At 40.5% G+C, this 26,247-nt stretch overlaps 2 protein-coding genes across 3 annotated transcripts; both read right to left on the bottom strand.

Annotated features, from left to right (window-relative positions):
• Nucleotides 1–3,679: 3,679 nt before the first annotated feature.
• Nucleotides 3,680–16,209, bottom strand: LOC131342720 (monocarboxylate transporter 2-like). Its single transcript, XM_058373875.1, has 5 exons — nt 16,101–16,209; nt 11,081–11,224; nt 7,886–8,133; nt 6,894–7,440; nt 3,680–4,005 (listed from the first exon to the last, which is right to left on the bottom strand). The coding sequence occupies exons 1-5, from the start codon at nt 16,192–16,194 to the stop codon at nt 3,716–3,718; spliced, it is 1,323 nt and encodes a 440-aa protein (XP_058229858.1). The 5' UTR covers nt 16,195–16,209; the 3' UTR covers nt 3,680–3,715.
• A 2,243-nt stretch (nt 16,210–18,452) lies between these two features.
• Nucleotides 18,453–25,527, bottom strand: kbtbd8 (kelch repeat and BTB (POZ) domain containing 8). Of its 2 annotated transcripts, none has more exons than XM_058374065.1 (4): nt 25,412–25,527; nt 23,350–23,557; nt 21,500–22,617; nt 18,453–21,350 (listed from the first exon to the last, which is right to left on the bottom strand). In XM_058374065.1, the coding sequence occupies exons 1-4, from the start codon at nt 25,497–25,499 to the stop codon at nt 20,887–20,889; spliced, it is 1,878 nt and encodes a 625-aa protein (XP_058230048.1). In that variant the 5' UTR covers nt 25,500–25,527; the 3' UTR covers nt 18,453–20,886. The 2 variants fall into 2 exon arrangements, with proteins under 2 accessions (XP_058230048.1, XP_058230049.1); XM_058374066.1 differs by lacking the exon at nt 25,412–25,527 and adding an exon at nt 23,678–25,380.
• Between the last annotated feature and the right edge of the window lie 720 nt (nt 25,528–26,247).

The following is a 26,247-nucleotide window of genomic DNA, read 5'->3' as shown; positions in this document are numbered from 1 at the left end:
TCTAATCAGTGAGTTCTGCAAAATCCAATCTCATCACATTTGCAATATCCAATCTAATCATAGAGTTCTCCAAAATCCAATTTAATCATAAAGTTCTGTGAAATCCAATCCATTTATAGAGCTGAAGAGAATCTAGCCCAAGCATAGAGCTTTAGCCAAATTCTAACCACAGTTGAACAAACATCTGTTTTAATCCCTGGTCCAAACAAGGAATTTAGCTGATCAGATTCAAAGCAAAGCGTTCAGTAGAACACAGTGTAATCTCTAATCTCACCAATCCAATCACACAGAGTGTAATACATGTAATAAAGTGTCCTATTTAATACAGTGGAATTATAGAGTCGAGTAGAACTGAATTCATGTATAGGACGGAGCAGTACCCAGTATGGACCCAGTCTTCTCAACTTCCAGTCCAGTCCAGTCCAGTCTGACTAATCCAATCTAAGCCCAGAGCAGTGAGGGATCAACAATATTGATCAACACAAGCCTCTGGAGAATGACTTAAAAATGCACTTGATGCAAGATCCTCAGCAACTTTTTCTCTCTGTGTGTGTGTGTGTGTGTGTGTGTGTCTGCATGCTTGCCATGGGTAACACTTATCCACAGCTTCATCAGTCACATCTTTGTGTATGTGTGTGTGTGTGTGTGTGTGTGTGTCCCATCTGGGTAGCGAGGGAAGCAATGAAAGTAATTTAATGTACATCTATAATTAATTCCCTCTCTCTTTGCGAGTGTGTGTGTGTGTGTATATGTGTGTGTGTGAGAGAGAGAGTGTGAGTGTGCATGAGTGTGTGTGCGTGCTGATGGCACTTGCCCCAGGCCCATGATGATGGAGTATATTTATTATGTGCTTTTGAAGGAGGGTGGGATTGAAGGGCGTGGCCCAGTGACACTCTAAGGCTCTTCTCATCAGTCCTGCTGTCCCGCCTGGCGAGCAGGTGAAAATGGAACACAGTCACAAAGGCATTCTCTCTCTCTCTCTCTCTCTCTCTCTCTCTCTCACACACACACACTTTCCATTCCTCTCTTTTTTTCCTAAAAGAGCCATTATGGACTCTTCCTCCCTCTGTCATCTCCGCCCACGTTGTAATCACAAGAAGGTTGCAGGTTCGAATCTCACACTGTTGGATGCTTGACCTTTAACCCCTAAATCCTCAGCTCTGTATTCGGACTGGGTTCTACTTCACTTCTAATTTGCGTGAAAGTGTGAAAGGAAACAAAATCCTAGCACAGTGTCTTCCAAAATTATTGGCACAATTAATCACAAATTATGACTATACCATTCCCCCCCAATTTTGTTTAAAAAAAACCCCATTTGTCATTAAAATACACCTTTAAAATGATCATCAAACTTTGAATGAATATTTTGTTATACCTGTGCTGGAGATGATAAGAGCCTCTTCTTGTCTCTTCCTGTAATATCTAATTATTGGTCCACTTTTTCACTCTTCTTCAATTCTCCTAATATTGTGATCATTTGTGTTGATTTAGAGGTACTTTTAACTCGTCATCTAGACAAACACTCTATTGAAGAGCAGCGATAACCTCCTGGCAGAGGCAGCCAGGTATAACTGTATTATTCAGGCACTCTGTAGAATTCCTGATGCCCTCAGACTTCAGAACAGAGCCCCAAAGCATCTCAGGTCCTCCTCTGTGTTGTGTTGTGGGTTTTTTGTTTCGTTTTGTATGCAGCAGTTATGTATTTGACATCAGTCGCAGTTCTAACGAGTCGTGGTGAAGGTCTTTCTTGCAATGCCTCTGGTTTTAAAGAAGAGTGCCAATAATTCATCGCATGTAGATAAGTAGCAATTTAATCGTTCAACCTTTTTCAAATCTGTCAGAGTTCTTCACAGATCTGAATACTGAATGCTTTAAAACCCCAGACATTTCAGGTTGATTGAGTCACACACAGAGAGAGAGAGAGAGAGAGAGAGAGAGAGAGATACACAGAGTGAAGGAAAGAGCGAGAGAGCAAGAGAGAGAGAGAGAGAGAGAGATACAGAGAGATACACAGAGAGAAGAAAAGAGAGAGAGAAACAGAGAGAGTGCGAGAGAAAGAGAGAAAGAGACAGAAAGAGAAGAAAGAAATATACAGAGAGAAGGAGACAGAGAGAGAGAGAGAGAGAGAGAGAGAGAGAGCCTTTGCGGCTGTGTCCCATTTCCAGCAAGAACGATGAGGTGTGTGTTATCATGTCACACGTACAGATTAATCTCTCGTCTCTGATTTCAGTTTTATTTTTCTAAACGTTTCACCTGCAAATGGTTATAAATATCGCTTTGGAATGTTGTCCTGGGATAAAATATAAAACCCTGATGTTATCAGCAGGTTAAGAAATGAGAGAACAGCAGAGAACAGAAGAAAGCATGACCCGATTTATTCAGTGATCAGTCAAAAAGAATGAAACCTGCACTGAACTGGAGACTGTTGTTGTTGTTGTTGTTGTTGTTGTTTTACTGTAAACTTTACACTGAGTTCACTGTATAAAACTCGCACCAGAGGAAACAGTAATAAACCTGCTGGAGGACCAAGAGTCCTCTCATTGTCTGGAAAATCAGTCACCATTCATTAAATACATGACGTTCTGACACGATTTCTTGATCTCACTTTGGAATGTAAACTTTACAAAATCCTGAAAATACTATTTGAATAGATCTTAGTGATATAAACCAAGATCAGTTGTACACAGTTATATTGAACTCCACACTTTCTTTCTTCTTCTTTTTTTTTACTGTAAACTTTACATTTAGGGAGAAAATGTATATTACAATTAATGTTTTCATTTACAAACTACTGAAAAAACCTGCTCAAAAAATCTTCTAAAAATTCTGCCGCCTTCTTGTCTGAAAAATACAATTCAGTACAATTCTTTTTTTTTTTTTTTTGACATTTTATCAGTGTACAACTTTAAAACTTTACATTTAGTAAATTGCAAATCAAATTTTTTATTTATTTATTTTTCTTTGGAAATACAATTTAACAAAATTTCTTCCTTATGCCCCCTCCCCCCCCAGTAATCTTTACATTAACTACAAAATGTGTACAAAATACATTTTCTGCATCGTATCACCATCAGATGCTCCACCGTCGCTAGAAATTCCGCCTGCTTAAAGTTCAGGAAAATAATATCTATATACACTTGTTGTCGAAACGTACAGTTTGAAAATCTTGCTTAAGAAAAAAAATCGCAAGTTCACCATTAATAGTGAATCCTGACCTTTTGCTGGAGATCAGAATGGGTTGACATCACACTGAGAATTGACCTTTTGATTGCAAAATTTTGCAAACCGTATAAAAAATCCTGAAACTACAATTTAATGATATACCTGATTTGAACAGCTAGAGAAGTATCTTGTTGTTACGGTGTACTTTACAAGTAGTTGTATTTTTTCTAGATCATAAGTTACAACAGTGTATCAGACACCCAGTTGGATATATCTACATGATGTTTTGATGCACTCAGTAGTCCTACCTATTGTAAAAAAGCTACTTGATATTCTTGTACCTTTGACATTAAAAGACAACTGAATACATTAAATTACAATTTAATAAAATAATCCCTGACGAATATTCAGGGCATGACACAAAGATGTATTTTGTACATCGCACATGTACATTAGACCTAAAAAAATGATGCAAATCCTTGCAGTGATGGATGATAATTATTTTAACACCTTCTCCTGCTATATTAGGGCTATTTGGGTATATATCATTCTCTTACACTGGGATATCTTCAGTCTCTGCTCTGACCCCAGGTTTCCCAGAGCCCTGGCTTTGTCCGTCTCCTCCCTGCATTCGGTCACTAGTCCGAGTGTCTCCGTGCGTCAGCTCGTTCTGCAGGTTCCTGTCAGCTAGCTCAGCGCCGTTCTCCTGAGCGCGCCGCACCGCGTCCTTCCGTCTGTAGTTGTAGTAGTTCATGGCGAAGAGGAAAAGGCCGGCAGTGAGCAGCACAGCACCACACATGTAGAACATGTAGCTGTAGTCACCGAACATGTCCACCAGAGCACCTGCAGACAAACAGCAACCACAGGACTTGAAGAATAAGGATGGGTTTAAATGTCACAGGCATACTGTGGATGATAGGAACTAGAAATAATATGGTTACTCTAATGCTGAAAGTCAAGATGCATTTCAAAACCTTAAAAAACTAACCTAAACAAATAATAACAGCCTTGTACGTACAAAAGGCATCTAGCTAGGCATCTTTCAGTGGTTCCTTCATTTTAAGAAGTGTCTATGACCATTCAGTTATATCTACTACAAACCCCTGGCAAGTGGACACAGTAGATTTGCTGTCAGTTTATAATTTAACATTCAAAATGTACGAAATGAGACAAAAATATTTGATACCATTAACACGAGCTATTATGTGTTGATTTTTTTTTTTTTATTTCTTCAATAGGAGGATCAGGATGATGATCAGTACGAAGGACTTTCTCTGCTAACATTTGCTAGCTAGCTAAGTGGATGCAAAATTGAATGCACCGCTTTATAAAAGTCTAATTGTAGTTGACCAACATTGAAGAAAATTTTCTCTGACCATATTTACAAGCTCATTGATGATTAAGTACGGGTGTAACGCATCAAAGGCCTCCGAAATATCTAGCGATCAAATATTTCTAACGTCCTTCTGCCCTCACGCAGATGCAAACTGACCAACAGGTGGACCACAGCAGAGCCGAGGGTCAGCTTTCAGGGCAGCCAAACCAATTAAAACCCTGCTCCTAATGAGTCCTTCCCCTGTGAAGATGATGATGGGGGAGTTTCACTCTGCCCCTCGGTCTCCACCACCCCGAAAACAGCGGCGGACGTGTTTTGATTGATCGTGGCCTGCCGTATTTCAGGGAGATGGTGTGTGCTGATGTCCAGAATCCTCATTAAGTCGGGCACTTGATTGGCGCCGCAGTCATTCCAGTCCATCTGTTAAAGTTGCCTTATTTTTCCCCTCCTCTCACATGTACTCATTGCTTAATGATCACACGGGGCGTCTAATGAGTGAGGGGATGAACCGAGATTCATTAAAATACGGGAAAGCGAAAGGCTAATTACTGCCATTTCCTATCTTCTTCCTCATTAGGCTGACCTCGAGATTCCGGGGAGTGGCACATAAAGTCTGCACGTAACAAGGAGATGCGTTATAGCGGGACGTAATAACTCTGCCGCTCCACTGGAGATTGCCGAGTGTGAGGGAGGAAGAACAGAAGTGAGCATAGGTGCTTATTTACTCTATTAAACACTGGTCACGGAACCAAGGTCTCACAACAGATCAATGAGGCACAGATATTTCTGCCTCATTAAACTAGAAGCGGACCGGGTTGCCAGGTCCCGCGTGACAAAGTTTGCCTGATATGATTCAAAATGGAGTCCAATTCGGAGTAAGACACTGCTGTATTTTATTACACTACAGCGTTGACATGATCTTGGACCAGATCTGACTTGAGCTAATACGACACATGGACTTCCAGATGTTGCTATGTTTCATTTCAATCCGTTGGTCTTCATACAGAATCCAGGACAGGCTGGAAACGGCAACTAAAGAGATTCTTTAAACTTTTCTTTTTTTTTTTTACTAAAAGGCGACCACTTGGGATCGGTTTGTTCTTTTCTCCTTCTCCTTTAAATCACAGCAAAATCAAAGTATTCCATCACTGATGGGAGTCTTCAATGAATTTTCTGGAGATATATAAAACATTTAATTATATTGCGCTTAAGGGAAGATGAAATCCCCTTCACACACACGGCAAGGGAAACAAGGAGAGCCAGAATAACCTTTGGCTCAGCTGTCTTTAATGTGTTTTCACCTCAGAGGGTTGGACTGTTGCTCAGAGGACGGACTGACCGCTGTTGAAAAAACCTCAAGCAGAAATCTATCATCCTGGATATACCATAAATATGGAATTCATTCACTTCCTAATTAAGACACTGATTGCCGTAATTAGAAATCTGGATGCAACTATTCCTATAGGTGGGATTTTGTGCGTCTAATGTCTACTCGTATCGATTTTTTACCTAAAACACACTCAGATTTCTTAGCTTGAGAATATGATCAATAGTATAGATGCCACAGGCAGCATTAGCAGCTTAGCACCGATTGGCCGAAGGGACCGAAGGCCGAAGTGAGTGAGAAGCGTAAAGAGACTTCATTACACTGCTATCTACTTCACATTGGAAAAAACCTCACTGTAATTTGCACACAGAGGCGAATCCTCACGCGGCCGAAATCCGGAGCGACTGCGGCCGATTTGCAGCACTAAATAACCGTGACCAATTACGGCCTCGCTCCCCCGACTAACACACACACACACACACATTTTCCTGAGGCCCAACATGTGCCGCCGCGGTGCCTCCCTCACCAACCATAATCCAATTCTGCTGGAATGTCTTACAATAATGATACCCTGGAAGGCTTCCCCACCCTGTCCTGTGTTCTTCCATTAGTCATGCATGCAGGAGAGCGAGAGAGAGAGAGAGAGAGAGAGAGAGATAACAAATTCGTATGCAATTTTGTTCCTTTCCGCCATCCTGAAACACTGTGACCTTTTCTTTGAAGGGAATGAGAATAGAATGGAAAAAAAAAACCCCAAAGTGTAAACACGCTCACCGGTTTAATGCTGTGTAAAGCACTTTGTGAGCAGATCTAGAAAAGTGCTACGTAAGATCTTCACCTTTTTTACTTGCTCATATTCTCAACTAAATGTCTATGTTGATGTGAATTAGACTTAACATTTATAGTACTGAACCCTAAACAGTACCATAACACATAATCTTAATTTAGCAATCTAAAGAATATTCATTCTCTCATTTTCAGGTTTCTGGGCACGGTCTAAACCTAGCATTACACCACACTGAGATCTTGAAATGCTGTTAATTCAGGTCACCTATCGAGTGAACTCACCTGCAATGGGTGGTCCAAGCAGAACCGGGCAGCACTCGAAGATGGTGACTAGTCCCACGGCGCTTGAGAACTTGCTCGGTCCTACCACGTCCATGAGGCACTCGAAGAGCAGGGCGCACACCATGCCATAAACCACGCCATAACACACTGCATACACCACTAACCCCCAGTAACCGGAAGCCAGTGGGCACAGCAGGTGGCACACACCGTTGTAGGTAATGGCAAAGCTGAAGAGGTACTGGACCCTGGGCCTCACACGGGCGGTGTTGGCGAGCAGACCCGTGCCTGGACGGGCAAACATGTCCACGAGCGCCAGTGCAGAGAGCAAGCTGGCGGCCGAGTACTCGTCCATGCCGCGGTGTTTGGCGTATGGTGCCAAGAAGATCATTGGGGCAAAAAAGCCAAAGAACATTAGTATGTTTCCTATTAGGTAGATGATAAAACCACGGTGCCGGAAGAGAGAAAGGTCCATGAAGCAGCTGACACTCTCCAAGCAGTTCCTCTTCTCTTTGGTTTGCACCTGGGTTCCATTTTCACAAGTTTTTGGCTTCATGGCTCCATTAGTCTCAGGTCTGTGAGGGCCACCAGCTGATGGGGATCAAGAAAGTACTGGTTGAGAAACTTAAAAAGATACTAAAATTGTGCCAAAAGAAGCACAAAAGAAAATGTGAACAGCATGCTTGCTATGATATCAAACACTTTGAATGTTGCACCATTAAAGTGAGAGGTTAACAAACCAACAACCCCTGACCACCTAGTAATGCCATGGAAAATTGTTGGTTGCATTATCATGCTTTTGTCTTGTATAGAGTTCACTAAAACGTACTCGAAAGTATAAAAGTAAGAGCAATGAAGGGTTTTACTGTTTAGCTACAATCACAGCTGAAATCAGTACCATATCATTGGCTGGGTCGTGGTGATTTGATAAACCCGAAAAAGCACAAAAAATTATACCAAAAGCTGCAAAGGTTCATATCAGCAAAATATCTAACATCCCTACCATTAATCAGTGGTCTCATTAGCGATCCGGCAACACAGCAGTTCAGCAGCATGGCCCCAAGGATAAAGAAGCTTCCCCTCCATCCAAAACGTTCAAACAGGAACTGGTTCAGCGGTGCCAGAGTACAGAGGAAAACCGGACTTCCTGCCATGGCGAGGCCATTGGCGATGGGCCTCCTGACCTGGAAGTACTTCCCTATTATAGTCAGGGACGGCTGGAGGTTGAAAGAAAGTCCAAGACCTGTGGGGGAAAATTAAGATGGAAGTTACACAAGCTCCATTTTCAGAGGCGGTACGGCCGTTCATAATCGCACCGCTCCCCGTGATTAAATTAAGGCCAATCCCACTCAGTTGGCATTAGAGTTCCATCTCATTTCACATTGCTGACTAAAAACTCATTAACGGAACCTGAAATAATTTCTCAAATGAATCTGCGAGGTAAATGGTAATAAATTAGACTCTCTTTACCAAAGAAAATCCAATTTAATGCTGTCTCATTCTCTAAACGAGCATCTCGTTCACTGAACAGGATCGTGCATGAAGAAGGAGAGATGGAGGTAGGATGGATATATTCCCACTATTCAGAAATCTGCAGAATGAAGACTTCATGCTCCTTTGCCACCCATTCATTACAGCTGCTTTTTGTAGATCTAAGCAAAAATTCCTTTGAATTTTTTTTTCTATTTGGATTCAATTAGGTTATATACTTAGTGATTTGATGAGGATCACCAGTTAGGTTTCAGAATAATTAACTGATAACTGATCAGAGCAGTGAAGTTTAGGTAAGTGTTTGGTGCTGTGGGCTGGTAAATGACAAAGGAACTGATATATTATTCTCACTGGAGATGTGTGTTCTTAATGTGAGATGAACTCTCTTTAGGACACTGCAGGTCCCTTTCCTTTGTTGTCCAGGGACACAATCACCAGTTCCGCAGTTGAGATGCTTAAGGAGTTGAGATGCTTAAGGAGGAGGTAGAAGCTCAGTGATGAGCTGTTCAGCTGCAGACCAGAAGGTTGTGTGTACACCACCACAATACCAAGGTCGTCCCTTTGAGCATGCCTGTTCATTTTGCCGTGGCATGGACTGTTAGAAATGAACCTTTTATAAAAGGACACTGCCTTTCTGAAATCAACTTATGGGACATTTTCAATCAGTGTAAAGAAATGAATGACTTCCTGGCTGTGAGTCTGACATAAAATGAGTCAGGACTTTCTTGGCTTTCAGTCTGAGGCGTGTGTTTTTCTGTGGAGGATAACACCTATTTTAGATGCTTATGAACAAACACTTGGGGCATCTCAGAGAACAGAAATGGGTTTGATATCACCATTTACATAGATTTTTTTTGGGGGGGGGTGGAATTTTCTATGAATAATTTTAATTGAAAAGAGTTCAATTATATTAACCAGGCACTTGATCAACATGGTTTTTACAAGACTGTGTTTACAATCTTGGTGTAATTTGACATACATTGATGGTTGCAAACGTGTAATTTGCATAATGAATCTGCTCACCTCTCTGAGCTCACCAAACTGTGTAATTATCTCAGATTTCTTACGCTATCTTACTGTTTGAATACATACTGTGTTTAGATGAAATGAACGTAAAGTGTTAGTGAATTCAGACGATGCCCTGGAGCGACTGTGACTGTGAATGTTCCAGGTTCAAATGAATATTTCTAAGTGAATGTCTCCGCTGTCACGGTGATGAATGAGAGGGATAAATCCGCCAAACCTGGAATACCTTAGCATGTGCCTTAGGCCAAAACACGTTACCTAATATGCATCCCGAGCTTATAAAGTCATCCTAGTCTTTTTTTTAATAAAGACTCTTTATTTGGTCCCAATGTGGACCCTTTACTGAAAGCATTACCTCAATGATGGTGACCTCGAAATAATACAAAGAAACCAAGAGGGTCATCATGACTCTCGGAAGGACTTCCATGCCCACTTCATCCACACATAAATCCTCCATGGCAGTCTGACGCTGGGTAATGAGGCTCGGTGGGCAAGAGCTCTGGGTAACCAGCTTGGCACGTACAATCCTTCCCTTAGAGGGACGATCCAGGACAGTACAGACTTAATTACACCCAGAGAGAGAGAGAGAGAGAGAGCAGAGACAGAGACAGAGAGAACAATAGACAGATAGAAAATCAGAGGGTGGGTTGTGAAAGAGACAAAGAAAGACTGCTGGAGAAAAAGAAAAGATAAACGCCGCTTGTGGCAGGAAAGAAAGCGACACACAGAGAGATAGAACAAAGGACGAAGAATTAGCCATCGTGTGAGCGGTCCACAGAGTGATAGCTTTTCCCTGAGGCGTGACCTGACAGTGAAACCCGAGAGTAACTTCTAGACCTACAGGGCGGAAGAAGGATAAACAAGTGGAACTCTGGTCCTCCCTATACACATTCCAATTTACACACACTCCAGAGAGCTCAACTTCCATACTCAGATGGACAGAATCCTAATCTAGAGAGTTCTTCCGTCTTGTTTGGTGCATTAAACTGTCACAAAAAAGCTGGAGGGAAAATCTTGGTAAGCCAGAGGCAACCGTAGCAAGAACCTACTTAGCTGTGAGAAAAACAAGCACATATCTGATGGGTCAGAAGGTGTGAATAAGTTTAATAAGGTTAGCAGTCGCGCCAGTATTTTAGCTGAACATTTCACCTTATATTAATGCGCTTGTACTAAAACATTATCGTTTCTATGGTAACAGCGCATTTATTGGGACTTTGTATGGCAGATGCTTCACTTAACCAGATTGCGCAGAATTTTGTAATTGTTGATTGTTTTGTTTAGTTGTTTTTTGGTTTGTGAGGAGACATTTATTTAACATTTTAGGAAGGAGTCTCCATTGTCAGTGTTTTGTAAAAGAGTAAAGATGAAATTTGAATCTTCAGTACGGAGGATTTGTCCTCGCTCGGGTTTCGCTACTTTTTAACTATTAACTTCGATTTGCGAGGATAAACTATAAGTTTTGTGGTAGTTCCTTAAAAATAAATGGATGAAAAAAGTTCAGTGTTGAGCTGTAAATATTAACTCCACTTCCTGTAACCTCGTGGCTCCGGTGTGTTTTAATCCTTACTTATTATTTCAGCATTTTTAAGCCACTTTTCAATCTTGCACAACATGATCCACAGTGAAGAGCAGCAAAAACGACCTAAAAAATGTTTCAGCAGTCTCATCAGTACCTCCGACGATCCCGATGCATATGTACAAGTGTGTGATGGTGCTGCTGAAGGAAGCCGCCACCATGGACACGCTGCACATGAGGCCTCCCGTGATGACCACGGGCCTGCTGCCGTAACGGTTCACCAACACACTGCTCACTGGACCTGAACATGGAAGAAGAAAGGAGGTGAATTAACACAGGTAGGACTTCATTAGATAACTGTTAAGCTTTTGTACTGTCATGTCATCACAGTTATGCAACAAAATTAAACAACATTTATCTATTTAAATGAAATTAAAAAAGAGACAACTATTTCTCAGCTCTCTTAGACATATTTCTTCCTTAAAGATTTTGAGCATTTATTTATTTTAATTTATTTTTATTATCATAAACCCTTTTCTTAAAGCCAAAACCAAAAAAAAAAAACAACTTTCAACTGTCACTGTATATTAAATACTCAATTATAACAAGTCTAATTTTTAATTAATTGCACAGACGTGATGAAGATATTACTGTACGATCTGTGAATCGTGATAAGAACATGGGCACTCTTTCATCATTCAGAGAAAATGAATGAAGAAGTCAGAGAACGGTGTACTATAAGTGGAGGAAAAAGCGCAGAAAAGACAGAAGGCTGGGTCTTATTTGCATGATATTTTGCATATTTTTATGAAAATTTGAGGGGTTTTTTTTTAGCAGCATTAAGCCCTGAATCTCTGACGGATATGACAGGAAACTGCATCTCATCTCATCTCATCTCACCTCGTTCTCAGAGTTTAGCAGCAAACACTTTTGATGACACCTATTAGATTACAGTCACGTTTCGTATTGCTTTGATCGTGATGTAAAACAACTGCAGAGGAAGAAAATTATCAACTAAATTATCCACATCAATCAGCGAGTCAGTTTGTATTTTTTTGAAGAAAATTAAAAAACCAGGTGGGAAAAAAAGTTCCCAATGTTAAAAAAGGCCAATTCATTACCAAAAGGACATTCGTTATGAGGGAGCGACCTCGGGAAACGTACGAGCCGCTTCCAAAGGAACGAGATGTTTGCTATTCCAGGTTTGATTCAGAAGGTCAGAGAAAGCTTCTGGGATTATGACACGACCGCAAGCGAAGGGAAAAACAGGGTTGCTGAGGAAGACCTCACAGATTTACAGATATGAATGACTGGGCTAGGAGAAGTGTGAGATTTGTTGGAGGTTAAACAGGAAACATTGGGGGAGGGAGGGAAATGTGAGGTCAGACAATAACATGTACAACTTCAAATCATGGGCTTTGGAGATTATTGGGGTAAAGAAATTTCAGAAAAGAAAACTCAAATCGTAGGTTTTGTTCGAGATCGCTAAAATTGAAAAACAGAACAAAGACAAAATGTATTTAAATTTAAGAAATAGCTTTTTTTATGTTAAAATCATGAACTTCGAAATTATTGGGAAAACATTAGATGGAAAAAAATAAAATACATGAAACAACATATAACACATTCAATTTAATTAATTGTAAACTAAAATAAACATTTCAATTTAATTGTTTGCGATATTTAAAAAATATTATTGGGGGAATTAAATATAAGTTAAGAAATCACAAATTCAACTTGAAATCGTTGGTTTTGAGATTAATGGGAAAATATTACGGAAAATAACTATATGCAAATGATAAAAAAAAAATAACACATTTAACTTAAAATTGATGATTATTAATAGTAAATTAATTCTAAATTCTAAATTGAAAAATGAATTAAAATATATATATATATATATATATATATATATATATTATGGACTTTGAGATTAATAGGAAGATATTAGAAGGGGGAAAAAAATTGTATGAAATCACATCGCAGATTTTTTTTCAATTTATAAAAAAAAAAAATAATTAAAATAAAATAATTTTATTTATATAATAATTATAAATATTAATTAAATAAAAATAATTAATAATAATAAAATTTAATTTAAAAAAAATAGGAAAAAAAATACTTAGTTTAAATTTGTGTGTTGTTTGAGGTTATTAGGAAAAGAATTAGGGGGGAGATGAACGTAAATTGAGAAAATCGTGTAATTTAAGTAACCAAGTCCGAGATATTTGTTGTGGTCAAGTCGATTACGGATGACTCATCCTGCACTGACGCAATTTACGGCACCACAAAGATGAAGAAGAAGAACCAGAAAAGATTAATCACAGCATCATTACACGCTGTTTGTGTGTTTGTCTGATCCCATGATGCACCACATAAGAGAAATGCTCTCTCTCCACAATCAACAAGCTGATGATCAGTTGCCGAGATTCTGTTTTGAAAGGATGATTTATTTCGGCATCAGAGACGCTAATGGCCTGTTGTTATCCTTCATTTTGGGTGCTTACAGCCTTGTAAAACTTTTATGTTGATGTTGTTGGGCTGTAAATTATCTAGGGCGGGTCTAGCTTTCATGAGCATGGCAAAAGCACTCATCGCTCCGAGAGCAAGGGAAAGAGGGAAAGAGGCTCAGGACCGTTTTTTCCTTCCTTTTCACTTGTTCACTAAAAGATGCTGAAAATGAGCCTTTTGTATGGCTGATTACTTCAATCTCTGGTAAGAACTTAAAAACAAACAAAGTAAAAAACGAGATCTTTCTTTTCCAAGTCCACATCTTACTATTTAACTGTGATGTATAACATAATTTAGCAAATCATTTAAGACTGAAATAATGACAGTTTTGCTTAAATTGCATTTCATTACATATTTATATACAGAGGGCATGTGAGTGCAAAAGTTTGTGCCCCTGTGTTCAGTGAATGGAGGAGGTCAAAGGAATGGTGTATATATATTTTACTTAAATGTATCGTTGATCTAGAAAATATACCCACGTTATGTTAAATATATACAGATGTTAAACAATAAAAAAAAAATTAAAAGGCAAAATTAACAAAACCGTGTACTGAAAATTCAGGGTGTTTTTCGGCTTCGTCCCGCTGTCTGTCTGTCTGTAGGCTGGGAGCAGAAATTATTAGACAATATTATTTATATCATATTGACAACAAAAGGGAAAATCACTCATTAATATAGTGTTTATTTGTTTAGATTATTTGTAATAATGAAGGAAATGAACACCTGAATCTTTTATTGCTATTAAATCTTGTTCAACGCAGTTTTTTTCTAGGAGTGCACAAAGTTTGCATTAAATGTGTGCATCATTTAAGAAAATCATTTAATTCATAGACAGACAGACAGACAGACAGACAGACAGACAGACAGATAGATAGATAGATAGATAGATAGATAGATAGATAGATAGATAGATAGATAGATAGAACATTTAAGTCTTCTCCTAAAGTCTCCTAAACTCCTAAAGTCTTGTATCTCTAAAGTGGACCCTTGTTAGGATTTAGGATCTGTGTGACGGGGAACCCTGCGGAACGTGAGCATCGGAATCGCAGGGCGGATTAGCGCGTGGATCGGCGTTCGTTCACGAGGTGACATTTCCTCAGGAGGGATTTCAATATCTCCTAAAATCCCAGTCACCTGAGGAAGATGGGGGTCATCACACATCCTGTGGTTCCCACGGGGAGCGACGCTGAAGGGGAAAAAATGCAGTGGTGTCCGTGTGTGATGAATTTCTGCTGTCTTTCTTCCAGTGCGTGCGAGGTGACATTGGGAAAGAAGCCAAGGGCGTTATGATGAAGGCCACGCCGTCACCGGTACACAGGGGAACTCTGTCTCTCTCTCTCTTTCTCTGTTAATGATGATGGCTCTCTAAAACCTTAGCACTCTGCACCTTTATCCCTTTTTTTTGTGGGACTATTTTTATTGCTCGTTTAAAAGCATCGTGATCACAAACGAGGGACCCTTTAGATCTAATAAATAAATAAATAAATAAATATATAAATAAATAATCTTTAGAGCACTTCAGAACATTGGTTTATGAACATGATCTAACACAAATAAAAAGTCAAAAGATTATTTTACATTTATAAAACCAGTTTTGTATTTAAACATAAAATGAATTCCTTATTATTTTTTTTAAATTTATTTTATTTATTTATTTTTTATCAATGTTTTGAAGTGCTCCAAGTCCCCACTCTTTTTTTTTTTTTTTTTTTTTTTTAAATAGAAAGTTTCATTAGCATCGGCGTTACAGTGCTTTTAAAAAATATAAAAAAAAGATTTCTTCCTATTTTATAAGGAGATTCTATAAGACGACAGAACGCTCATTTTGATGCTAATTTGCTGCTAATCCTATCAGGTAATCCTATCAGTGTCCCATCATTAAGAATGAACAAGAAACTTCTGCTTATGTCATTCAGTTTCTACACAGAGCTGTCCCTTTCGCTTTATTTCTGACCAGCCAGCTGTGCCAGATGTTGATTTCTGTAACATTCCTGCGTTCGCATATTTAGCAAGGTATACATGGAAATTGGCGTTGATTATTTTCCTTTAATAGCGAATATTCTGCCAGGAAGCTTTATTTATTTATTTAATAAAAGTGTTGAGTAGAACGATTTAAAAAAAAAAAAAACATTTATAGACAATTTTTCCAGAGTGTAAATGAATACCCCAACACCCCCCCCCACCCTAAAGGTTCCTCGGCTTGACCTTTAGAGATCCTATGAGGAAAAAACAGCTTACACCGGTGTTTCTCTATCAGACAGGGTTCCAAGTACAAACCTCTTTAGAAAGCTAAGGATGACCCAGCACCCTCGAGGAACCCAACATACCACAACATATCTCAGCAGCATCCATCTAAATCTGTGTCCAGAAACAATACCACTAGTGACAAAGAGCTCTGATGATCCCACAAACTTTATAGTTTTGCCCTTTCTCACATTCCCCTAATGAAGAACAGTGCCCTAGACCTGTGCGCTAACACACACACACACACACACACACACACACACACACACAAACCACAGACTGAATACTAATCCAGCTCAAGATCTTGCAGCACCCGAGCAATTAGCTGTTCCAAAGCGGTGAAGTTTAAAACACATTAGTATTCATGGATCAGCTCACAAAAAAAAAACCTGCAGTGCTTATAAAAGATTGAAGAGTCTCACCTCCTGCATACATAACGGCCATCATGATGGAGGAAACCCAGGCGATCTGGCTGTAGGACACACCGAAGTGGCGCTGGATCTCCTTGAAGTACATGGTGAGGGCTTTGGGAAAAGCGTACGAGAAGCCGATGGAGATGAATGCACCGAACACCACCACCCAGCCCCAGCCACCATCCGGAGGGCTGGAGCGTGAAGCTGAGGCCATGAGCGCTCGGAGGGAAGGGAAGCAAGTGAGAGGGAAGAGAATGAAACGAGAAGAAAGGTTAAGGATGACCACCGGGAGGTTCCTCTAGAGGTTGACCTTCGTACCTTCCACTAAGTCAATCAGTGCTTGACAGTGCTACTCAATAGCATGTGACATCCGCTTATCAGCCGTGATTAACAAGTTGATAACGCCCAGTATGTTCCATTATAATGTACAATATCCACTAATTAACGCTCGGGTAACACTCCACTTCAAGAGTGAAGACTAAATTTAAAGCTAGAGCGAGTTTACGCAGCGCCTACGTGAGAAAAAATGTTTGTAAATGGAGTTGTGTAAAAAAAAAAACGTAAAACAATTTAAAATATCATGTAACTGGATGTAGAAAGTAAAGGTTAAAGGTAAGAGTGTTTTTGTGCACCACTAGCTCCTGAAATAGGCCGAATGATTTCTTTTTCCTGTTTCGTGTCGTAACATGAGCATTTTTTTGGCGATCTCCAATACAAACAGCAGCACAGGAACAGCCGTCTTCCTGAGATTAGCCACCGGGTTAACCATTGGCTTTTCTGAGACAAGTTAAACTCTTTAACAATATTCTACAGATCTTCCGACTCCAAATCGTGAGAATTCCCAGGAAAGTGTAAAAAAAAAAGGAGAAAAAAAACCCATTCAGAATGTTTGATACGGTCCTTGGTTCTCTGATGTCCATTATATCCGTGATGTAATTGGCCAGTGTCAGTGTTGTCACGTCATCTGTTTTGTATTTGCAAGTGAACTCAGCTCAGCTTTAGTAAAGAGACAAAGATTAGAAGCAGTTCTTAATGGCGGGAGATGAAGGCTTCCCTCAAGAGCACTCAGAATCGAGCTACTTCAATAGCTTGTGCTGGGTAATCCAGGTGAGCGGGTCAGTGGATGTCTCAGTGTGCTCATGGTTTGAGGTCCAGGGGTTTCTGGATAAAGCACACGTTTGTGTGTAGGTGATGAAAACAAAGTAAAATACAAACCCTAAAAAAAAAAGAAAAAACTTGCTTGGCTGAAGGCCCTAATGGCTCGAGTCAGCAGGGGGTGGAGTCTGTTCTGTCCTGGGAAGCGTACAGAATCAGGGCCCCCTGCTGGTGAGCTAAAGGTCCTGGGCAGTTATTACGCAGCATCACAAGCCATCTTTAATTGCTTGCAATGCTATGTAATAAGTATGTATTTACAATGCAACGACATTATGCCAGCATTTTTTTTTCTGTTGTAATAACCCTGTAATAACCATGTCATTACAATGTAATAACTATGTAACGACATTGTTATTATCGAGCCAGATTTAAAAAAAAAGCCAATTTGGCAGTGTGTTATAACAATGTAATAACTATGTAATTACAATGTAGTAACTATGCAACGACATTGTTATTACCATTGCCGTGTTTCAGAAAGCCTAATTTCGGGACACTGTAATAACGTCGTTGCATAGTTATTACATTTTAATTACAGTTTCGTTATTACATCGTTATGATTGAGGCAATTTCCGGAAAAGCTCAATTTTGGGCCGTTGTAATGACCACGTTGTTATATTGTTCAGAAAACTGCAAGGTTTGATGTGCTCTTTTTCAGGACGATGCTGCCCCCATGCACAGGGCACAAGTGATTTCTGAACGGTTCATGAGGACAGAAATAATTAATAATAATAATAATAAAAAATTCATACTTATCTGCTATTTAGCATTGAATCTGATGGATTCAGGTTTGCTTTAATGTTTTATAACGAACATACACAACACTCTTTTCCAATTATTTTATTTTCCAAATTATGTGCAATGTGAATTTCACAGTAGAGATCAAAGTATATTTAACAAATTCTCATACCATACAACCAGGCATAAACAAAAAAAAAGAGACACAAAAAGGAAAAAAATTACGAATAAAATAAAATATAACAAACATGTCAAATGTAGCCATGTACACACAGACAAGGAGGTTGATTGGCTTTAAAGTTGCAGCGGACAACATAAGTGTAGCTCACACTCGAAGCTTTCTATACATTTTGACAAGATGACCGGTGCATCCGAAAGATAAAACTTGTTACAGTTCTTCTAGTGTCTGTAATGCTTTGGGTTGTGGTGAAGTGATATCAGCGAGGACAACCATTAAACCAAGAGTGTGTGTTTAAAAAAAAAAAAAAAAACTCTACTCACGTCTGGATTTAAAATAGAAAATAAATCACTCATTAGTAAAATGGAAATAAATCAAAAAAAAAAAAACACATCTATTATTTCAAGTCGAAAAAAGATAAAGTAAATAAAATCCTGTTAAAAAAAAAAAAAAGAACTGTGCAAGTACAGCAACTTATACATGTTACAGTATTTTACATGAATATCAAACAGTTGTCAATACAGTACTGGGTATTAATCAGTAATTTATCCTGAGAATGGTCCGGTTCTGGTTCTCATGCTACTGAGCTTTGTTTACAAAGAAGTCTTGACCAAAGGCAACTTATTGCACCAGCTAAGCTCATACAGCTTCCATCCCTCTTTCAGAGATCCGACGACTCCGAACGAGAAAACTCCAGAGAATACGGCACGTGCGCTTCCACCACCGATTCGACAAGCGTGTGGCCACGTCATCACGTCCTCGCGGGGTCCCCGGGGCGTGGAGCAGAGCGGTCACTAATATCGAAAAGAAGAGATCGGTGTTCTGTAATGGCTTTGCTGTGTGTGTGTGTGTGTGATTAAGTCGAGCTTGCGATTGAAACTGAGCGTAAATGTAGTGCAAGATCAGCATGCCACAGGAACTGACAATCAACAAAGCAAATAATGCTAACCCAGTGGCTTCAAAAGAAAAGAAAAACAAACAACAAAAGCGTATCTCTGTACAGGATTGTCAAAAAAAAGGAAAAAATAAAAGCAGCACCGAATAACATTTCTTTCTTAAAATTCTCCAGATGATGAACGGATGCTTCACATATCGATGTTTTCCCAAAACAAGCCAACATCCAGGATGAGCTGGAACCTCTCACACCTCATACCTAATGCACGTTAAAGACGTTAAAACATTCTGCTTCTTTACGAGGCCTCCTTTTAGAAAGGAGAGTCGTCTGGTTTTTTCTTTGTTTCAAACTCAAAGATTAATGCATGTGAAAAGTGGTCCTGTTTGCACCGATCTTTTAAAAAAAAAAACACAAAACAAATAAATAAATGTCTCCCTGCTTCTTGGTGTCACTCCACAGCCCTGGTATGACATCAAACCTTTTTTGTTTGTTTTTTTGATACACGTGCAGCCGAGAGAGTATCCGACAAAGCCGGGTTCAGAGCTTAGCAATCAGACAACAGGAAGCGAACAATATTAATCTCTGGGATTTTCTCTTCCAGGTCTAAATCGGGATGGTGTGTCCTCAGAAGCGAAGACGAGAGAACCCTTTGTTTTAACCGTAGCTTAAACTGCACCAGTTCTGCAGTAGACTACACTGATCCACTCCAATATGGAGGCCGAGGATAACGTTGTATCCTCGCTAAAATGGCACTGGTGATACACGCACAAACACACAAAACAAGAAATCGCAAATATATAGCTGGAGAGGTTCGAGTTTACAACCGCGTATCAGATCATCATCATTTCTCAGATCACAACTAACAGTTACAGTGTTTTATTCTTTCTCCTGTTCTAGCAAAAAAGAAAAAAGGGCTTGAGCGTCAGCTGATGAGTTACATTGAAGCATCGAAGCACCAAAACGGATAGAACTCTGGCTCTCCGCAGGTGGAGGCCCTGAGAAACGCCAAAAATTTGTGAGGTGCAGCTGAGATGGACAAGAAGGGGAAAAAAACCTGAACTGAAAAGCCTAAAACGATCAATAAAGCATTTCAGAGAGACGTGTTAAAAGGCAAACTTACAACCACAAAAAAAAAAGTTACTTATGAAGAGAAAATCAAATAAATCAGCCACTCACAATTAGACTAATCTATATTAATGATTACATAACCACGAAATAATTAAAGACAAAACCAAGAGAGTGTTTCTCCATAGCTGGTTTAAAGGATCTTTAAGAAGAGAACAAAACAATAAGATTAATTATTCAGTATTCTAGCTACCTAACGATGGGCACCTCATCCCACCAGACCCGTATGAATATATATAGCTATTTATATATTTTTTATTACTTTGTCATTTTCGACACACGCTGCTAATCCTTTGCAAAAAGGACGTCATCTATAACTGCGTTCCACTGCACACGAAAAAAACAAAAAACACCCCCCCCCGCCTAAGCCTTAAAGATAGAAGAAAAAAACAAAATGGCTCAAGACACAAACAATGTGATAATTGCACTTAGAATTTGTTTGTTTTAACTGTAAAACAAGCAACAGCGAGGACACTTTGTTCTTGTCTCTTACAGATTAAAAATACTGCCGTCTTCACAAATAAGCACTCCTCTGAGGTCACTGAATATCGCTCGACTTTAAGACTTTCCTCCTCCCATGTCTGGGGACTCGAACAGCACCATAGGTGGGGACCAGAACTACTGACTCCCCCATCTCCTAAAACAAACAAACACACAAACAAACCAAAAAAACCCAAAGTATCCCTGCTTCCTGATTTCTCCGTCAATCAAAGCACTTTCTGGAGACACTGAGGGTACAGCTTGGCTACGACGCACTCAAAATGGCGGCCGAGATCCCAGAGGCGCTCCGGTGTCTCGTAAACTTTGCTCCAGCTGTCGTCCTGCTCGTCGTACTGGTATAGAGAGTTCTTGCGGCTAGTGCGGAACACGTGCTCCTCCACCGTGACCTGGGTGGCACGCACAAACAGGTGCAGATGTCCTCCTAACATCATTGCTTTGATGTAAGGGCTGGCAGCCTGCTCGAAGGGCAAGTCCTGTCGCTGGCTCCAGCTGTTCTGCTCGAGGTCAAACACCTCCACGGTGAAGGTGCGCTGGTGGTTGCGGCACACGCCGCCGATGTAGTAGATACAGTTCTCGTGCAGCGCTGCTAGTCCTTGGCTGCGGGGGATGTTCATGGGAGACAAGTGGCCCCAGTAATCCTTACGGGGGTCAAAGCAGAAGAAGTATTCGCCTAAAGACAGAGGGAGAAATAGATTGGTAAAGGACAAGTGACTACTGAACATTACAGTGATCTGTCCATAGCTCCTGAACTTGTGGGTTATCTCACAAAGAAATGTCACTACTGCTTAAACAAAATCCAAATAAATACTAGATTCTCACCTTGGAGCACATAGATGCGATCCTTATACTCTACAGCACTGTGAAACTCCATGGCAACAGGCATCGGACTAACGGCTATCCAGCGATCATCCCTGGCATCGTAGCATTCGACTGATTTGAGAGCGTTGCGCCCGTCACCCTCGTAAACGCGTCCTCCGAGGGCGTACACCTTCCCGCAGCAGTGCACCAGGCGGCATCCGATCCTCGCTCTCAGCATGGACGCACGTGCCAGCCACCGGTTGCCTGCGTGCTCGTATTGCCAGACGTCGCTTTCCGCTCGATGATCTATGCACGTCTCGCTGCTGCCAGGCCGATAGCCTCCGGCGATGAAGATGTCGTTCTCGGGCGTGACCAGGATGCCGACCTCACGTAGGTCGTTAGGCGGTTTGCACAGCTTGTACACCTTGCCCGTGGCTGTGTCCAGACACGGTACCGTTTGCTTCTTGGCCGAGTGTTTGTGTGCCGCATCAAAACAGATCACCATCTCGGACGCGGTCATGCCGAGGCGCTGCGGGCAGCCGTTGGCACCGTTTTGCCGGCTCTTTTCCGTAGGCTCCATGGGTAGCGCCAGGGCAAAAGGGGCCGGGATGCGGCTCACGAAGGCCTCGTCTAACAGCGGCAGCCGGATACACTTGGCGAAGACGTCGGCGAGGAAGGGCTGCCGACGCACAGGGTCGTGCTCTAGCCAGCGCACAATGCCCTCGTACACATGCTCCTCCTTTTCCACGTTGAGGTCGTCACTATCCAGAATTCCCACCAACTGCTCCTTGGTCAGCTGCAGGAACTCTGGTTCATCCACAGCGCACAGAAACTTCCTGCGCACGTAATCCTGGGCACGTTCGCGGAGCTCCCGGTGTCCGTACGCGTCAGCAAACATGAACACGCCGATGCAGTTCTGTGGCTCCAGCCGGCTGATCATGAAGTGAGCGCACTGGTCTTGCAGCGCTGGGATCTGGAAGAGACTTGCTGCCGTAAACAGAGCTTGCACGTTGTGCTCGGACAGGGCGACGCGTGACGTGTAGGCGTAGTCCAGCACCAGGCTCATGGACTCCGACTCCACGCCCACAATGCGCACCTCGCGCTGGCTGCTCTCCGTAAGGCCGCTGGTGAACATTGATCTGACGTGACAGGAAAAATAAATAAATAAAAATTAGGACTGTGGCTAGTCAGAGATTTAGAAGTGTTTGCATTAATGGTGTTCAGATGTAACTTCAGCTTCTAGAAGAAATCTGCAATTTATTAGTTTAGCATATACTTTGTGCGTGTCGTCTCTGATGCAACCGGCATGAAATCGACCAGAAACTGCTTTCAAGTCAAAAATATTCTCAACTTTTTACTTGTATGCATTCAAGATGTTACTGAATGTCAAAGCCAACAACATTCACTTCCAATTTAATAATTTACATCAGTACAAATTCTCTAGGATTCTGGGCCGTCATGCATTATGAGGTTTGTATTCTAGGCTGTTCCATGGTGAGGACAGTTTCACAACTTTGCAAACAAAAAAGTTTCTAGTCGGTCGTATTAATTGCTGACATTCTTGTGTCTTATATCAAATGATAGAGTGAGTGTATTAAATTATTCTGAGCCTTGTACATCAGATTAAATGTACAGATTGTACTTCATTGCCACATATCTTAAAACTGAACTAATGCTCTCTAATGTCTGTATTAAACTGAAACTAGCTGCGATTATATTAACTGTGAGTAACATTATACATTAAAAAAACATTCCCCATCATTTCCTTACTAATCATTTAAATAAATTATTTCCCAAGTATGTCTATCATTTCTATGACCTCGTAGGTTTTTTCCATGGCAAACAGCTCAGTCGCAAGGAGCATGTCCTACCTGAAGTAAGGACTGATGGCAGCGAGCACATTTCTGTGACAGGCGAAGGTCTCTCCATTGTCCACCTCCACCACGATGTCGGTCAGCTGCGCTTCGTCATACAGGGCTTTAAGCTGCTGGAGAATGGTGCAGGCGTGCAGGGCGTCTACCCCGTTATAGCTTGTGCTTGAAGGAGTCCCATTTTGTACCTGTAACAGCTTTCCAACGTCTGCAGGAGAAACAAGAAGGCAGAGAGAAAAGGTTAAAACGAATGAGTCAGTGTAATCAATCATTTCACTTCTTCTAACAAATCATACTTAAACCAGTTTAACTAGATAAAAAGAGGCACCATTAAACAGCAAGTGGAAAGAAGAGCTTCTCAAACACACAGGACATCTACAGACACAAAAACTTCTCCTTCTGTCCATCTTTCATCCTGTAACTTAAACAGATGGTTATTCATCACGAGTCCTGATCAGCTACGACACCAGATCAACACAAAAACCCAAACTCATTTAAACCAACATCCTTCCTATCACACACTCCTGAGTATTACATTGCATCATACTCGAGTATGGAAACAGATAATAAAGGTTTCCACAAACAGATCAGCCCAGTGAGTGATAAGGATTTTCCCAAACTGCAGGACACTAGAACCAGGGTCCATTTTAGTTCCTAGGCCACAATTAAACAATGACTTTGAACCAACATGTGATAGCCTATATCTGTATCTAGAATATGTTACTCTGAAGTTTTTCCCTAAACAGAATTTTGTTCCATTTAAATACCTGTTCGATTACACAGACAAGTATGTTTTCATAAGCAATTAAACAATACAGAACACTGACGCGAGCTGTAACGTTTGCTTTGGCTTCTGTGATTTTGTCAAAAACACATGGCTTTCGTCAGCATCACAGGGAGTGCTGCGAAGGCAGGACAGGATCTTCTTCAGGGTTCCAATCCACCAACGCTCAGTGCTGGGGATGAGTAACGCTTAATCAACACCGAATAACTGTATTATATTGTTCTTTATTCGCACGTATTAACCAGTTTGACCGGTGTTAAAGGAAACCGAACCTGTTTTGTTCAAAAGAACTTCGATACCACTCTGAAAAGCCAGTTGATCAATAAACATATCAGGGTGGAAGCTGAAAAAGGAGTTCAATGCGGCTTATTTCATTCAATAACAAAGTCTAGCTCATGGTTTCTCCATCAGGGTTTCTGTACTGTTTACTTTTTCCTGGATGCTCGTTGACTGAGAAAATAATGCTCATACAGGGGTGCCAATATTTTTCACCCTAACCTTGTTGTTTTAAATTGGTCTTTACTACAGACCAGTGGCTTGAAATTCGTGGTTATAATGAGCGGTCACCTTCTTTCTTTTGTTGTTATTGCAAAGCAGGAACACACACAGCAGCATGCTAGCTAACGACTCATTGTAAATTAGCCAGACAACCAGCAGGTGGTAGCTAGCCGAGGTAGCAGGCGATTTTTTGCTGACTAACTAAGTGCAAATTAAACTAGTTTCACCAGGACTTTGACTAGTATGTGCCAAAAAACGTTTTCCTATCAGGAAGTGACAATGACACGTCGTGGGAAACCCTTAAACCTGACGGATTTCGGGGGGTTTTGAAAAAATATATAGCGAGACCTCCAGCTGTTAAAACCTCACGAGCGCATTATCCACAAAGGCTTACAGGAGAACGGCTACAGGCTTCTGTCCTTCTTTACTCGAGATCATGTCGGAAAAATACCCAGAAACCTCAGTTTGTATATATACATATATATAAATGTTTCACGATAGTTAGTAGAGTATAATGTTTTGGACGTGGCCGGTTCAACAGCGCTAATATGCCCAGGCTAGTTTTGCTAACTTAGCTTGGATTAGCTAGCAACCGGTCTGTACTTTTTTTTTCAGCCGACACAAACACTCGAAACAACATCCCCTTAAACCCTAACAGACCGTTATGGCAGAGCAAAATCGTGGCATGTTAAACATAATTCATACTCCGTTTAAAAAATAAACAAATAACTTTAAACATTGGAAGAGAGATATAAACAAATAAAACCGTGTAACTCTAACCTCCACCGGCAGCCATTCTCGCCCAGTCCGTCTCACTGCGGCTGGGAAAAACGTCACCGGTCGATCTGAGTGTCCCGGAAACAAGCATCAGCCAATCAGCATCCAGAAACGTCTTTCACTGACCAATCAGATTGCGCCGTGTACATATTTTTGCATAGTGCATTAAAAGACGTGGGACTTCATTATACTCTCTTCATGTAGCACTACTGGCTAAATAAAGTCACAGAGAAAGCAGAAGATTCATTGAAAAATAAAACACCTCACTACTTTCTAGAAACACTCCGAGAAGTGTTATTTATTCACAATAAATATTATAAAGACTTATATAGCTAAAGTGTGAATATTGAAGCCATCAGTGAAATATTGTCAAGACAAAATGACAGAAAAAAAAGCATTAAATTGCATTATAAATATTAATAAAGCATATAGACAAAGTACAGTGTTGTGATTTTCTTTCGGTATTTCCTTACTGAAATTTTAACCTACATTCTACAAATTTATAAAAACTAATAAAAGCGATGATAATGATTGGATTTTGTTCAAGTTACCATGAATGAAGGCCTAAGAAGATGTATGAATCGATGGCCGTATATGTGTACGAGTGAATAATGTAGCGTCAGTTACTCACATTGTCCTTTCTGGTCAACATTCCTGTGAAAATCTGGTGAAAATGGACACGATACATTTACAGATACAATGACAAAGCAACTGGAGACATTTTTGGAGACGTAAAAGCACATTGAAAGGCACATGGGCTAACTTAAAGGACAGCGCTAATAATGAATGAATTAATACGCAAAATGCTCGTTTGTAGTCATATATTTTCAGATATACAC

The sequence above is a fragment of the Hemibagrus wyckioides genome, linkage group LG21 (assembly GCF_019097595.1).
Source record: "Hemibagrus wyckioides isolate EC202008001 linkage group LG21, SWU_Hwy_1.0, whole genome shotgun sequence".
In the NCBI taxonomy this organism is placed as follows: domain Eukaryota; kingdom Metazoa; phylum Chordata; class Actinopteri; order Siluriformes; family Bagridae; genus Hemibagrus; species Hemibagrus wyckioides.
This window is presented reverse-complemented; position numbering and strand designations above follow the sequence as displayed.